General features: G+C 33.4%; 1 protein-coding gene across 3 annotated transcripts; it reads right to left on the bottom strand.

Moving 5' to 3' along the window:
- Positions 1 to 166: 166 nt before the first annotated feature.
- Positions 167 to 15,831, bottom strand: LOC114286707 (phospholipid-transporting ATPase 3). Of its 3 annotated transcripts, none has more exons than XM_028229916.2 (27): positions 15,280 to 15,831; positions 14,483 to 14,548; positions 13,134 to 13,190; positions 11,982 to 12,063; positions 11,655 to 11,765; positions 10,750 to 10,827; positions 10,469 to 10,565; positions 9,688 to 9,794; positions 9,342 to 9,407; positions 8,321 to 8,442; positions 8,117 to 8,204; positions 7,941 to 8,018; positions 7,735 to 7,851; positions 7,349 to 7,498; positions 7,167 to 7,271; positions 6,708 to 6,850; positions 6,147 to 6,248; positions 5,997 to 6,060; positions 5,307 to 5,519; positions 4,698 to 4,863; positions 4,486 to 4,565; positions 4,034 to 4,273; positions 2,957 to 3,178; positions 2,705 to 2,872; positions 1,749 to 2,102; positions 1,161 to 1,264; positions 167 to 667 (listed from the first exon to the last, which is right to left on the bottom strand). In XM_028229916.2, exons 1-27 carry the CDS (start codon positions 15,312 to 15,314, stop codon positions 364 to 366), a joined length of 3,519 nt encoding a protein of 1,172 aa, XP_028085717.2. In that variant the 5' UTR covers positions 15,315 to 15,831; the 3' UTR covers positions 167 to 363. The 3 variants fall into 3 exon arrangements, with proteins under 3 accessions (XP_028085717.2, XP_028085715.2, XP_028085718.2); XM_028229914.2 differs by having other exon boundaries at positions 13,134 to 13,195; positions 15,280 to 15,777; XM_028229917.2 differs by lacking the exon at positions 15,280 to 15,831 and adding an exon at positions 14,649 to 14,740 and having other exon boundaries at positions 13,134 to 13,195.
- Between the last annotated feature and the right edge of the window lie 846 nt (positions 15,832 to 16,677).

Here is a 16,677-nt window from a genome sequence, read left to right as displayed (position 1 = left end):
AATTAAAAAATTCATATGGAATGCAAGGGATTTGAACTTACAACTTCGTAAAGCATATCATTGGTCATGGATGATTGAATTCCTTGCTTAAAATGTCAAAAATTAACAATTTTACCTCAATATTGCACACTCAGAGATAGAGAGAGTTCTTATCCAATAAAATAACATTATGTGACAATGGTCTAGTACATTATATATAACAAAAAGAAACGTTCATTTAATTCCAAAAAAATAGTCATTTTTTACCCTAACAATCCTAGTAACTACAATACCTACTCAAAAAAAATGAAGTCACCTATTGTATGTGGCACAACTAGTTTTCTAAAAATAAAATATATATAATGTACAAATAAATTCATTCATTCAATTCTTTAAGGATAACTTCGACCGAAACCTCACACTGGCTCGCCGTGCCACCTCCCATGCCTTGTGAGGGGCAGGGACACCTGCTTGTGAAGCAAAAAATGACTCATACCCCGGTGAATCAAAAGAAAAACCAGTGTGCCTGGAATTCTCTCGTGGAAGCTGTGCGACACCAAAGCTCCTTGCATCATTTGGGGTAAGCTGGTTCCCAATCTCCAGCAACCCGGCACAGCCATTGTTGGGTTCTTGCTTGTGGATTTCTTGAATAATCTGATAATCATAAGGGAAGAACCATCTTTGAACCCTGAGGCCAAATAACAAAAGTTCATAAATGTATTATACCAAATTATAAAGCATCAAAAGGTTAAACACACAAATACAAAAGAAATAGATGAACTTAGATAAAGATATAGATATTAGAGGATTGAAAAAGTGAACAATTAAAAGAGAGTGTCTGCATTTGGTGTGGCAGCAAGTTTTCCATAGCCAAATACAGGTGACATGCATTTGATCTTCTGTCCGATTAAATTTTTTAGCAAAATAAGTTTTTTTTAGCCAATAAGCTAGTTTTTAAGTCACAACCAAACAAAACCCAGTCACTACAATAAGGTGACATGCTATTTCTAATGTAGACCAATACATTTTATACAGTGTTTAGATTTATTTTTTTTCCAGATCAACACATGTGAGCTGTACAGTATACACAGTTTAGTCATCTGCAACCTTGATTAATGCATACTATGAGGCCCTGTCCATATACAAAATGCTCCAAGAAAATTATTCTCCAAAAATCTTACCCTAGAAATAAGAAATCGCCAACCAGTGCCACAATGGGAACAAGGAGAAGCATGATATAGAAATAGAATGTACTGATCAAGACATAAAAGACGGAGTAGATACCCTGCAGTGAATGTAAATGAGCAAGTTAGTATTGGGTTTAGCAATTGCTTTTTTAGCAGTTGTTTTGTTGACTTTCTTTCATTTATAGTGAATTCCTTTTATTTAAAAAAAAAAAAAAAAAAAAAAAATCATATTCCAGTCCTACTATACTAGATGGACCTGAAAGAATAAAAAAAATATGAAAAGCCCATTAAAGAGACAAGAAAAAAAAGAAAAAAAAAAAAAAGCTAAAAAGATTAAAAATTGACTTTTTTTTTTTTTTTTTGTCTTTAGTGAATTTTTTTTTCAGATTTTCCTTTTTTTTTTTTTTGGGGTCTAGATGGACAGAAAAAATAATTTTTTTGGGCACAAATTAAAAGAAAAAATCACTAAAGACAATAGATAAAATAAAATAAAATAAAAATTTGAAAAAAAAAAAGGCTTTTTAGCTCTGCTGCCAAAGAGTATTTGATTCAGTAAGTGGTTAAAACAAGAAGAGGACTCACCTTAGGAGTGTAAACACCTGTATATACAAGGACAAATATAAACCATGTTAGAATGCTTCCTCCAACAGTTATTTGATGCCACCTCGTAATTGTGTTGCACATCAGAAGAAGCCGCAAATTAACAGTTATTACAAGACAATTGAAGACCGTTGTGCTGACATCCCAGAGGCCAAACATCTTGCCATTCGAATCAACACTGTTAGAACTGGAAGTGATTGCAAAATTGTATATGACTAATGATTGGTAAAATGAAAACAAAGCCAAGGTCACCACAACTCTCCATTTGAAGAAGGTATTTCTTATTCCCTCCTTGTACAACTGCGGGTACTTTTTGGAAAGGGAAGCACTGACATCCTGCCAAAGAACATATGTGATCATTCAGTCACATTTAGATTGGTTGCAAAAATAAACGACAAAAAACGAATGGTAAGAGCATCTTGATGAATAAAAGCAAAAAGTGGGCTTCAATCATTGTATTAAACTTGTATCAAATCCAGGGAGTGGTAAACTTTTCACTAAATCAAGGATGAACCAAATCCTTCACCAAATTTCCAAAAGTCATATATTTATACAAATTTAATGAAATTTTAAAAAGAGTAAGGATTGGACACGATTTTCTTTCCTAAAAAGCACTTAAAACAGGTTTTAAGGATAAGTTCGAAATTTTTCAAAAAGATTTATGAAAAGAAATTAGTAAAGATTTGAGTTTCCATACCAAATCAAGCTTTTAGCCAATTTTACACTCAAATTGATTAAAAAAAGAAGAAAAGAAAAAATAAAAGAGAGAGAGCAAGGATCAGAGATGCTCTAAATGTAATACTCTAAATCGAAGTGTAAATACTCTAAATTGGTATTATACAAATACTAGGGGCTTTCCACAATGAAATCATTAATCCAAATCAATGGCACAAAAACTCACATTATAAATCAACATTAAATAGAAAGAATGCAAGTACCTTCTCAAAAAGTCCAACCATAATCACAGGCATGGCTGTGAAAATAACATTATATAAAGACTGAAACCAATCGTCATAGAATCTCTGACCAGAAAACCCAGTTTGGAAGGTGTACCAAAATTGAATCGAAGTCAATGTAAGATTCTTGTAAATGAAATAGGACACAACCTGCAATCAAGAATTTTTAAGCATGAAAAACTCTAGGTAGAGAAATGAAAAGAAAAATGAACTATGAAGGTAGAAAATTAGAACCTTGCATATTCTGAGATATGACCATCGGCCATGCACAAGAAGTAAATCTGTAAGAAAACGGAACTGAGCAATTGCAAAATCACTAGCCATAACTGCTTGCATTCCTTCCATACCACTTATTCCAACACCAATATGAGCGGCTTGAATCATACTAACATCATTGGCACCATCACCAATACTAAGTGTTATTTTCTGTGCACCTTTCTTGACTAGTCTCGTCACCTGCAAATAGCATCAAGTTTTTCCAATTTCACCCTTAAATATGTAAAACTCGAGTCGAGACTACTCAACCAGCAAATAGATCCACTTGATAGTTGATAATAAAGCAAAGTTAGGGGCTATTAGGAAAACCCACAAACATCTAGTTGGATTACAATTCCTTTGACCAGGGTAGAGCTATGTTTGGAAAAGAAGAGAAAGTAAGATGACAATTCACAAAGCATACTACAAGACAGGCAGAAAACAGGACACATTAAACCATGCAAAGTTGGTTTCTCTAAAAACCAAACAGTGTGTTGCCCTGATCCAAATTTTTTTCTTAACACCCTCTTAAAATTTTCAGACATTGTGATCAATACAAGAAGCCCTTCCAGAAAATGTTATCAAACTGAGCTGTAACTGGTTTAAAAAGAAAAAATAATAATCATCAATTGAAAAATAAATAAATAAATTATAGCAGTTGGGCTTCTAAGAGTATAACCTGCCACCCAATTAAATTCCCAACCTCGATTTCAATATGCTACTTTGCTAAACAAATATATTGTTTATTGAAGAAGAAGCAAGCATTGTAATAATAAACCAACTGACGAGGTATTTAGCAAATGTTTCTTATCATGCCGTTAAAAGTTTAGGCTAGAATTCGTATACCATTAACTGTAAAAATGATTTTTTTGGTTTTTTATTTTTAATAAGCCCAAGCATGGCAAATTTTTTGCATTGCACACTGCATTAATAAGTTCAAACTCAAAGTATACTCCAATCATAGTATAAAAGATCATAAAGTCACATACTCCTTTCAATGTCAAGAAAACATATTTCACTCATATATATCAGGTGGACCACAATGACAATCCTTACCTGTGCTTTCTGTAAAGGAGAAACTCGGCAGCAAACTACTGAACTACAATTCAAGCTCAAATTCAGTAGTATTACTCTTAAACTCGGGTCTAGTGCATACATCAAACACTTCCCATCTATCACAAGAGTCAATTTTGGTCCAGCTACAGTAAGAAAAGAGGTTTTTGCTTCCTCGTGGCACTTGTTTAGCTGACTTTTCACTGCATCTCTCATAAAGCGTGCAATCTCCACTTGGTCACCCTGGCCATAGAATGTAAAGCAACTTTTAAACTACAATAATTCTAGAGACACAACTCCAACCACGATCCTCACATGTACCTGCATGTGGGGCATGTGAGAGGGATGTGGCTGGAATTGTGTTCCCTAAATTTCTCTTTAACATATTGAACGCTCTGAAAAATGATTTTGATGTATTTACATGAAAAATCAAACCAGACAAGAAAGCTCCTTACTCTGCTTTCTACTTCTCTAATTTCATCAGTTTCTGAACTGATAATAAACTGTTTCATGTCATTATCAATCAACTTGCATGCTGAGTCAAAGAAAAACAGAGAAATATGATTTAAGTTGTTACTAATAAATAAATAAATAAGGAAACAACATATCTATAGTAAGAATTTTTTTTTTTTTTTTAAATGATGCCAAAACTCTTTTAAATACTGACCATAAGCTATATTAATGGCTGTTTCCATCTTGTCCCCTGTTAGAACCCAAATCTTGATTCCAGCTCTAGAAAGAGTCTCTATACAGGATGGTACTCCTTCTTGAAGCTTATCTTCTATAGCAGTGCACCCAATTAATATAAGATCCTTCTCTATGAGTTCTGCAACCTGCACAAGCTCCATGTGATTTAAGGTAGAAATTTTGCTATATATAGCAATAATAACCATAAATTTTGCTACATTAAAAACTTTGCCACCAAAAAAGAAGGGAGGAAAAAGGAAAAAGTAATGACATGCTCCCTTAGGAATTGAGAGAACAAACAGGACAAGGGCAGGTTTATAAAATACAAAAGGGAGACTGATTTCCATGCTGACGGATATAGCAGCAGAATGAATTCATCCATTGGCATGGATGATATTTATATGACTAAATCTTATAATTCAGGATGAATAATCAGAAGCTATTAACTGAAAAGGAACAAACATTGAAGAGAACATTATGTTTGCACAATAAATTCAATCCTAAAATGTCTCAAAAAAGATATGAATTCAGCAGAAGATAAGTAAAGAGTTCAGAAATAAAAACTTATTTGTTCAAAACCGATGCATACCTCATCCAATTTTTTCTCACGGTCCCGAAGAGAAGATTTTGCCTGAACATATTTCTCATTCCAATTCTCATAAGCGTCACAAGATAAATCTCTATAGGCCAGGCAAAGAGTACGCAATCCAGAAGCTCCAAATTGTTCCAAGTGCTCTCTGGATGTTTTCTTAATATCATTGTTTCCATCAGCCAATCTTTCATAGATCACAGTATCAGCACCCTGAAAAAAACAGGTTCTGTCCAAGTGTCAGTTTTTTTCCTATCAGAATCCCAATCTGGATCGTAGGATCTTACAACTTTGCAAACCCAGTTGAGCCAAATGATCTAAATCACACTAATATCTTAAATTTTGTAGAATCTTAAAGTGGCTATGATTTTTTTCTTATATTTATATTAAAATAATAACTACAAACTCCCTCTCCAAGAGTCTCCTCTAATTTATTTTAGCATAGAAGATGCTTAATATCATATTTATCAATTTTCTTTAATGATTTTAAAATTATTTAACATACATTATTATTATCAATAATTTTTCATTTTATGCTGTATTGAGAGTAAAATCTTATGATTCTCGACCTGATTTTATGATCCAATCCACAATTCCCTCCCAATGATCTCACATAGGATCCTGAATTTAACAATCTTACTTCTTACTAACAATTTTTAATTCACATAAGAAGCTTCATAAAACTATTACCTTACAGTACAATACAAGCCTGCCATCCGGATAACGACAAACAACAGACTGTCGCTTCCTTATACTGTACTCAAAAAAATTTGCACTCAAATTTAGTAATCATCAAGCGTGAAGTAACAAGGATAAAATGAGTCAGAAGAACGTACCCACCTATTGAACTCAAGGACATTCAAAATCTCATAGGCAACATCTTGAACCTTTCCCATCTTCCCAGCATCTGATTCACGAACATAGATCAAAGTAGGTGTACGCCTGAGAAAAAATATATCATTAGCCTCATACCAAGGCAGAATCTTGAGTGCTAGAAATACTCCTAATGAAATAGGAACAAAGGAGCTTCAGTACAATGCACTGTAGTTTCAAAAGTTCCACTTCCTTTATATCCAAAAAAACGAAACATGCTCTTTCAGAAGTGCTTCCAATCTAAAAGTGTAATTCTATTTGTTATAAACAAAGAGGCGTACGTATCAAATCTAGGGTTTTAACTATCAACTGTTACATATTGTATCGTCCGTTATGTATCCGGATTTTGGATTTTCAATACTGTTATTCATTGGTATATCGGCCAATACTATTCGATATTGACTAATATACGACCATATCATCGATACTGTTATTTAAAACCATATCATAATGGAGATAGAAACAATCTGATGTTAAAAGAGAAAAGTGTGATAAAAACGATCCTACAAAGGCGTACAAATTATAAACCTGTAAAAGAGGAAGCCAAAGTTTTTTGCAGCTGTAACCAAAGCAGCTTCGTCAGGAGATGCAGCTTGATATCGAATTTTTTCAGGGGACTCATCACCTTCAGGCAGTACAGTATGACATATAGCAAGGCATCTGAAGAATTCCTATACAAACAACAAAAGCATTCACCAAAAAGTGTAATCATCAACTAATCAAGACATGAGTGTATCCTAGGGATCAAGCAACACACACAAGCCATTTGAAGAGCTCCCAACAGAAATAAAACTACATTAAACTATTTTTCAACTACATATTGACAGCAATCACAACACTTTGAATCTTATACAATATACAGTATATAGCCATAGATGAGCTGACTTCAACAGCTACAAAAATATATATAGAAAATAAATACCAGTTGATGTGATGAATTATCATATAGCAACAATCATTCTATTTTTGTCAATTAAACTCATATACCTTGCACATGTCAGGATTAGGTTCACTCCACCAGGCACCTCGCATAAGCCTAGCATCATCAAAATTGAAACCCTTATCATGTACTGAATTTGATGCTTTCCGAACCTGTGAGAAATGAATGGAGTAAAATTATCCATAAATATATATTATGTCATTTGCTAAGTGATGCTAGGTAAGTATACCTCATCAACTTTTATGCCACTCCTTTGTTCTCCTCCTATTTCAATCTCCGTGAGACCAGTTCCATAGACCTCTCCCCAAATTGAACACTTAAAGAACTCCATCAAATTTCTTGTTAAGGTTCCAGTTTTATCAGAAAAGATATACTCCACCTGGCCAAAGGCACAATTCATCATTAAAGTCAACCTTGGCAATCAGTATGAAAATAAAGTGGAAAGGAAGAAAAATGCAATAATGACCTTAGAAGCTTTTCCGAATAAATAAATCACACAACATTTTCCCAAGAACTATAGCAGAAATAGAAATTTTCTTTAAAAATATATATGAAGGAGAGAAAAGGAACTATTTGTGATCCACCCTTGAGCAGGTCAACAAGAAACCAGTTTACCTGGCCAAGCTCCTCATTCAGATTGGATGTCCGTGCCAATGCAGGGGTGTTGGTTTCAACATGGTACATATGCAAATCGTTGTTAATATATTGATTGGATTGTATAAATTTGATTGTCTGAAAATAGAAAAAGGAAATGAATACTTAAAAACAAAAAATTAATGATCAGTTTGGGAAAACAAGTACTGTAATAGTGTGATCCCTACCTCAATTGAAACATAAAGAGAAATGGGGATAATTGGTGAATACAAAGTAATTAGGGTAAACATATTTAAAAAAGCAACCTGTAGAAGAAAGAAACAACATCAATAACAAGAAGACCAAAAAAAAAAAAAGAATCTTATTTCAGAGGGTTCCTCTGATAGAAGCATGAAAATAATACCACAAATCCGTTATTGGGGTTCATATCTGGTGTTAGATTTGGACCGTGAAGACCCAAGAAGTAATATTTGCTGTTTATAAATACTCCGCTACAAAATTTCATTAAGCATAAAGAATGTCATTGAAAGGGAAATTGAAAAAAGATAAGTGAAAGCTCCACATTGGTTACATCATAACATGGAGAACAGCCTAGCTATTGTCATACCTGCCAATGGCCCCAATTAGACACATACAGAAGAGAACACCAAAAAGAGTGAGTATAAGTTTGTCAAGTTTCCTCTCCAGAGTACTTCTTTTGGAAGGAACATTCATGGAATTCATCATAACCTGCAGTGCAATAAAAGACTAATGAAAACCTAACACATGCTATTCAATAAAGGTAGCTATGAAATTGTTCAATGTTAACATGCCATTTTCGTGAAACAAAGTCCCACACCGCCTAATTACTAAAGTAATGTTATGTATATAATTGTGAGGGCACCCCCACCTCAAAAGCTAGCTTTTGGGGTTGAGTTCTACTCAAGAACATGCAACAATTTTAGCTCCTCTTGGGTCATGCTTATTGTTTTATTTTATGCAGCAAGTCCCAAGACCATATTGAGGGTGATGTTGGTCAACAGCGACAACGTAAAATGGAAAGATTGAGGACACTTGTCTCAATGAAATTAGAATTAGTGCAGGATAAAGGAAACGGAGGAAGTGAATTATAGGATTACTACAAAAGGCCTGCAATGATATATCGTTCTGAATGTTGAGTGGTTAAAAAAAGAATGTTCACAAAATGAGTATAGTAGAAATGAGACCGTTGAGGTGAATGAGTGGACCAATAAGAAAAGATAAAATAAGAAACAAATCAACTAGGAAGAAATTAGAAGTTGCTTCAATTGAATATAAGGTAAGGAAAAGCCATTTGAGATGGTAATAGGCATGTGCATCATAGACCGACAAGAGTGGCTATAAGGAGGAGTGATTTGATCCACGCAGATAGTGGTAAATAAATAAAGATTGGCCTACGAGGATTTGGGTTGAGGTAATAAAATGGACAAGACCAACTTAAACTTATTGAGGATATGATTGTGACCAACTGGAGAAATTGGATCCATGTAACCAACCCCATGTAAGTGGGAAAAAGGCTTGTTAAATTGAGTTGAAAACTGCTCAATGTTAAAAATATGTGTAGAAGCAAAGCTAGCAATGAATATATAACTATTTAACTAATAGAACACCTTCGTTTCTGGCCCAGAAAAAATAACAGCTCCAATTATGTACGCTGTGTTCCTGAGACTGCATCCCTGAAAAGATATAGATCCAGAGTGCATGAGAGATAAGTCTCAACAATGGCGAGTGACCAGAAAAATCAAAGGAATCATACAAGATTGACAAACCATTATCATTGAAAGAAAAGGAGAATTATGTTTCATCTAATATTCTAAATCCACACAGTTCAACCCAAGTGCACAAGCATACATTTCAACAAACTAAGCATGCCAAAGACATATTCGGACTTGAATGCCAAATAGAAATGAAAACTTGAACACAACAGTGAGAGAAAGGAAAAAAAGGAAAGCATACTCGCAATAGAAGTTGATTTGGACTGAGGGGTAAAGTTTGCTCTTCAGTTATCAGATTTCCAGTGAATGTGTACAAAGAATTATTTGGTTGTTCACACTGTACTTCACCTGCAATTAAAAGAAAAATTATCATAATAAAAATATAAAATGAAAAAATAATAATAATTTGCATGCATCATAATTTTAAATCCATATTATTGAAGATTTTCAGCTCAACTAAACCCAAAAAGAGCTTTGACCCAACTATTTGGAGTTAACTACTTGTATCCTGTTTCACAATTCTGGTCTTTCTGAGGCCACAACTTCAGTTAAACGATGCTCTACAGCACTACCCTGTCTCAGTATTTTCACCAATGAAAATTTTACTGTCTTATTCCAACTTCCAAGTCATTAAGGTTTTCTACAAACTAAATCATTTCAACTGAAAAAGGAAAAAAATTAAAACTGTGCTTAAAAGGGAATTAGTTTGCTAAAAGACCATCATCTCCCCCCCCCCCCCCCAAAAAAAAAAAAAAAAAAAAAAAAAAAAAAAGAGTAACACCTGATTCCAGTCTAATTGATACACTTATATCATAGAATTCAAGATGCCAGCATCCTTAATATAAAACCTGTATATGTCTAAATGAAAACCAAATGATTATAAGCCTTGGGAGGAGGAAGAGAATAGAAATGGGTCTGAGGGCCTTGTCCATTGTTCCATGGCTGTTCTTTAAAATCAATTAAAGTGAACCACGGTCCACGGTCCAAACACACAAAACTGATGAGTGACAGAAAGGAAAAACCTTTGAATTCGGAAGCTTTCTCAATAGTCACATAATCCCAAGTCTTTTCCAATGCTTTTCTGATCTTTAAATTTGTTTCACCATCCAAATTAGCAGTCTGAAACGCATGAAATAAAATAAATGACACTAAGGGGATGCAAAAAACAAAAAAGGGCAATCAGGAAACATGGGATAACATCAACAAACTGTTCGATCCTTTTGAAAGGAATCATGTGCAGTTCTGAAAAGAAAAAAAGAACAAGATTCTTCAAAAAGGGGACAGTGCAGATATGAATAGAAACCTCGACGTAACAAACACCATCTGCATTTGTACTAGCAAGGAATAGCAGGTCTGCGGGAAAGTATCCGTCTGTCTTAACCTGCAACAACAACATTCAAGTTCATAGCAGAAAAGTCATAGTACTAATTATGAATAGATCGTCAATGACGTTAAATTTTAAATTCAAACTATAGCGGACTAAGCAGCACGGGCACAGGCATGGGCACAATGCAAGATGTGATGCATGAGAGAGACACAACTTGTTTCTTGTAAAAAATAACTGACATTCCTTGACATGCCCGTAATTTGTTTCTTTTTGAACTTTCAGTACTATGTATAGATATCCTATATCCCCGACCATTCCTCTTAGTAGGGAGCACTTCCATACATAATCACAGGCTGCACTACTTTTGTAATGCACAGGATAAAGAATGAAAAAATAAACAATTTTGTTACCAGGTCAACAATAATGTAAAATGGTTAAATTGGCAACAGTAAGTTCAACAGATGTGTCATGAAAAGTCATACTGTGCAATGATAGCTCATTCACAAGTCTCAACTAGAGCTGTGCAAAATCACTTCAGTAAATGCTCGAAATAGCCCAACCAGCTACTCAAACAAACAAAGGCTCCCATGACATATATTCTATCATGCTATAATTTTATTTTTTACAGGACAAGTACAATTGGAGAATAAAATTAAATAATAACAATAATGACTAAAATGGATGACACATGAAACAATCACCGTTGACAGCAACAAAGAGATAATACTGGCAGCACATGTTCTAACAAAATACCTTGGGGTGCTTCATCCGCCAGACAACATTCATAGGCATCAGAGGCCTTTTTTAAAATCCGAATGAGAAACAATTTCATCATATAAGACGCTGCTGAAAAGAAGAAATACATAATCATGGGTACTTACTCTGACAAGGTCTCCAACCTGCAGACTCTTCCAGGGGACACTTTCCCACTTTTGATCTTCCAGCACTTCTACAGAAGAATTATTTATTGCCTTATCATTTTGTAAACGCTTCTGTTACACATAGTAGGGGAGAATAAAAGAATAAAAAAGATAAGGGTAGTAAGCAATTTTCCAGATGTTCATACTCTGGTGCAGATAAATTATAAGAAAGGAAATAAAGGTTTTAGTTAAGCAAAAATTATATGCAATGAAGTCCTTTTCATAAACCATTCCATGGTGAAGAAATCACTGAACAAAACCAGATGTCTATGAGCTAATAGTACTCACCCAGTCCTCCCACGCCTCTTTAACAAGGGATACAAAAAGTACCACACTCAATGGGAGCACATTTGTTATTGGAGATATAGGGCTGCATGAAACAAAACTCCTTAGGTGCAAGGGCAAAACAAATCAATAGTAAATCTGTAAAGAATATTGCCCCTCTTACTTATTCAACATCATGTTGTCAAGGCAATTGCAGGAAGCAGTATATGGATTATGGAAGCATAGATCCATATCTTTTAGATTTTCTCTTTCATAGTTTGAATGCATGAAAACATTAAAGGGATCACATCACATGTACACGAGCTATATATAAAATCTAGCCCTACAATGGGCAGGGAAGATTGAGTTCACAAGCGGGGAAAAGGGAATCAGCCAAAGAGTAGGAAGCATTGTGAAATGACATACAAAATACATTGATAAGGAAACATAGAAAATTAGTTGAACTGTAAGACATAAGCATATCAGAACACATTATCAATAGAAGCCCTACCATGCCACCAGTAAGTGATAGAGCTCCACCTCCACAGATCGGGAAAAGGGAATCAAAAAGCAAGTAGGAAGCACCATAGAAGATGTAATACATAAATAAGGAAACATATCAGGCAACATAGGAAATGCATTGCAGTTATACAAGACACAAGCATAGCTATGCACATTTACCAACAGAAGCCCTGAGAAAAATACAGCTGTCCTCGTTAATTTCATATTTATTTAATCAGAACACTTCTACAAAAGCGCAAATGAAGATCCAGTACTCAAAAAAAATGCTTCAAACAACAAGAAAAGAGGAAATCTAACTTCTTCATAATTAAAAAAAGAAAAAAAGAAAACAAATAACAATAATAATAATAAATCTGAAATTTTGTATAAGATTAATTGGTGGGACTAACACCATCATATTGAGTGGGGAATAGATAAACACCGCTTATGCAACAACAATTCACAAATAATTAGTTGGAAGTTGATTGATTGAAATTTGCAGACACAAGCAGATCTAGTCACAATTGCTAAAACCTTCATGAACTATATCCCATGAGGCACAATATCAGCTGGTCAATCTTCTGAAGTATGTTGTTTTGTATGTTACTCTAGTACCTACGCTCAAATGCTTCAAAATATAAATAAATAAACTGACTCTTATTAGGCTTAACATACCTGAGTGGTGTGCTTGATAAAATTGAGACCATAAGAAAGTAGAGGTTAGCCACCCGCCTGAACTGTCAGAGGAAGAAGAATAACTTTTTCAGGAAAAAAAATATACATATAATATATATATATATATATATAACAAGGTAAAAGGGATAATATGTTGCGTTGAGTTCAGTTTGAGTTAGACCAACAATATGGGGAATGGTAAAACATCTTGAGCACAACCCTCCCCATTAGGTAAATGGGTAAAAAATCTAAACCCTAACATAAAAAATCTTTTTTTGGGTCTACCCATCCCATTTTTTACTTGGATGTTCTTTGACAGTTAGCAGGGCACATTGCTTTCCCTTCTACAATAGAAGCGTTGTAATATTCATACTTGGCTAACATATAAAAACTGACTCTATTAGAAAGTAGAATTGTCACTTCTACACGAATTTTCAAGTAGATGATGGCATTTAGTTTTGAGGATAAGCAATAGATTAGACCATCCTCCTTTTGCTGATAAGTTTGAAGCTCCTACTTTATTTATAAGATAAAAAAAGTAATATCTATGCTTTTACAACCTTAGAAAAAGGCAACCTAAATGCACATGAAAAAAGGTTGATGGTGTCACTTATACAATCTATTGATGTGAGCATAGAAAATTACAAAGTTTTTAAACATTAGATTGTTATAAAGTAAAGGTATATGATGCATACTGTAAGGACAAACTCAAACCTCGTTAGAGAAGTGAAAAGTGAAAAGCGAAAAGCGAAAAGCGAAAAGCGAAAGATTAAAATTAAAATTCAGTATCATTAAAAGTTTCAGTCCACAGAGAAATCAAGGTTCCCATTTGAATCACCTCTAAAACCACAATTACCAAATAGGAATACAAAAGTGCAATAAAACAAAATTGAACACTAGAAAAGCCCCCAGAAAAAGAAAAAAAAGAGTGTAAATTTTAGTGAATAACTCCAAAATCTTTTAACAAACTTAGATGATTTACCAGAGAAGCTAACATTTTTTTTTTTTTCTGTGAAGGGTTTTTAAAAGAAAATAGTTTCAAAAGGTTTCCAACCCTTTCGCCTTTTCAGAAGTTCTATCCCACCTTCCAAAACAGGTTTTCAAGTAAAGGAATGAGTTTCAGATTAAAAATAGGAGGGAAAAAAGGTTGTCTTGCCAATTATGCCTACAAGCTATCACATCTAATATTTCAAACCTTCATGCACCCTAAAAATTCATGGTTCATGTTCTAATATACTAACAGATGGGTGGCGTATCCCCTACTCCCAATAATAATGTAAGGACTAAGGAGTAATAGCAAGGAAACTAATTTATTATTCTCATAACTGGGAGGCTGAGAACTAGATTACCTGTTCAAACAACCCCTTTGGTAGAAAAGTAAGAATGTTGTACTTTGTAGTTGATATTGAATTCCCCTGAAACAATTAATCCCAGACAACAAACAACATGAAGAAAAGAGTACAATGGGTATAACCAAAAAACTTTCTTGTACATGGGGATTAAAAGCCTACTTACAACTCACGAGTTTCAGATGTGTTTTAAGATTGCATATGGGTATGCCACTAATTTCTTGTCGCCTAATATACATATATACGCAAAATCTCCGTACTTTACTTTTGTGCCATAATCTCAGCTCCTACTAAAAACTACCTCCAGTTTATCCACACTATATTTTTTATTAGTCCAAGGCCATGTTTGGCAGTTGGCTAAAATAATAGTCAAAAAGCCAAAAAAACTAATCCAAAAAGTGAACTCATTGGCTTTTATCTATATTCCTACCCGTCTTTTTAGAAAAAGTCAAAAAAATTACTTTAAAAAATCAATTTTCAAAAGAATCCTAAATCAACATAGCAACAAAACAATGTGATACGTGACATTTAACCCACAATGGTTTCCTAACTTTCACTTCAGGGTGTATATAGATTCGTACACTGCAAAATAGCGTAACATTGCTTACTAGTACCCATTTTAGTGGTATATGCAACATAGAATTCCCGATCGTTTGAATTGTGCAAATGAATGTCATACATCAAATTGCAGTAGTGAGAAAATGAATCAAAGAAAAAGAAATCACAATAAGGTAGTATGTTTATATATATATATATATATATAGAGAGAGAGAGAGAGAGAGAGAAAGGAAATGCACCTTGAAATGGACCATGAGGTTGGACTCTCGATCATTGCAGTAGATGGTGCGGTAACAAGGGGCCTGAGGCTGGACACGACCGAGAGTAACGGTGCGAGAGGGCGGGGCTCGGTCCGCCATTTCAATCCCCGATCTACTAGATCCGCTCATCTTCTCCCAAATTCCTCAGACCTAATTCGATCCGTTCTTCTTCGTCGTATAGCATCTAATTGCAGAAGAAAACATTACCGCTTATTGAAATTGAAGATAGATTTCAACGATTATGCCACAACAATGACGTCTTTACACAAATTTAATCAAAATCGTGAATTCCTCGTCCGTAACTTGTGTTCTCCATTCTCAGCCATTGCGTTGTTTTCAAGCTTTGAAATTGTTATTATGGTGTTTTTGGGTTGCGTTTCGCTTTTTATGAAAATCTAAAAGCTTTGGCGTTAGGGTGACGAGATATCAGGCTAACTGTAACCACGTTAGAAGCACCACATAAAAACCTACATGCATAATAATGCTTAGACGCACTAAAATATATAGTATATTTTTTTAATTTATTTATCTAAACAAGATAGGACATGGTATCTTAATTAGTTGATTTCTAAACTTATCAATAATTAATATTGACATGATTAGAGATTAAAGTACTCGTTTGGAAATTAATTTTGTAACTTCTTAGTAATTTATTTCTATTTTTTATTTATTTAGATTTTTTAAATCACATTTCTCATTGCTATGATTACTTTAGATCATAATTAAACCCAATTCTCTCACAACACATAACCACTTTAGGCAATAACCAATACTATTTTTTTCATAAGAGAGGAGAGAATAAAGAATTATAGAGGAACCCGATTTAGTGAGTAACCTATTTTTGTTATTAGAATAATAAAGGATATATTATAAATATACTTTTTAAAATTTGCTTAAAATATAAATTATTTTATGTGATTTATAAAATTATAAATATCCCTTTATTAAAAAAAATTATTTAACAATAATAATAATAATAATAATAATAATAATAATAATAAATCGTAACTGTTCTTCTATATAATAATAAAATTACATAAATTATTAATTTAAATAAATTTATGACATCATGAAAAATAATTAATGGACTTAATGATTTATTAATAAAAATAATCATTTGTTATGAAATTAAAAATTCAAAGGGTGGGATATAATTTTACAAATTATATTTTAAACAAATTTGAAAGAGTGTGTATTTATAATTTATCTAAAAATATTAATCATTGAGATGTGTATTTTTAGATTTGTCTCATTTGGAAATAGGTTATTTTAATATTTTTTTGACTTTTTATAAAAAAAATAAAAAAATAGAAAGAATAGTATAACAATTTATAATAACTTTTTAACTAAAATTTAAAATTGACAAACGAGATAGTC

The sequence above is a fragment of the Camellia sinensis genome, chromosome 5 (assembly GCF_055761805.1).
Source record: "Camellia sinensis isolate YWXY chromosome 5, ASM5576180v1, whole genome shotgun sequence".
Classification (NCBI taxonomy): Eukaryota; Viridiplantae; Streptophyta; class Magnoliopsida; order Ericales; family Theaceae; genus Camellia; species Camellia sinensis.
The sequence above is the reverse complement of the archived record's forward strand: the minus strand, read 5'-3'. Positions and strand labels throughout refer to the sequence as shown.

Excerpts from the sequence above, each read along its gene's own strand:
- LOC114286707 (XM_028229914.2), bottom strand. The coding sequence starts at position 15,429 with ATGAGCGGATCTAGTAGATCGGGGATTGAAATGGCGGACCGAGCCCCG. Across the intron at positions 7,852-7,940 it reads CTCTTTATGTTTCAATTGAG|ACAATCAAATTTATACAATC; the intron begins GTAGGGATCACA and ends TTCTATTTTCAG. Across the intron at positions 1,265-1,748 it reads CAGGTGTTTACACTCCTAAG|GGTATCTACTCCGTCTTTTA; the intron begins GTGAGTCCTCTT and ends CATTCACTGCAG.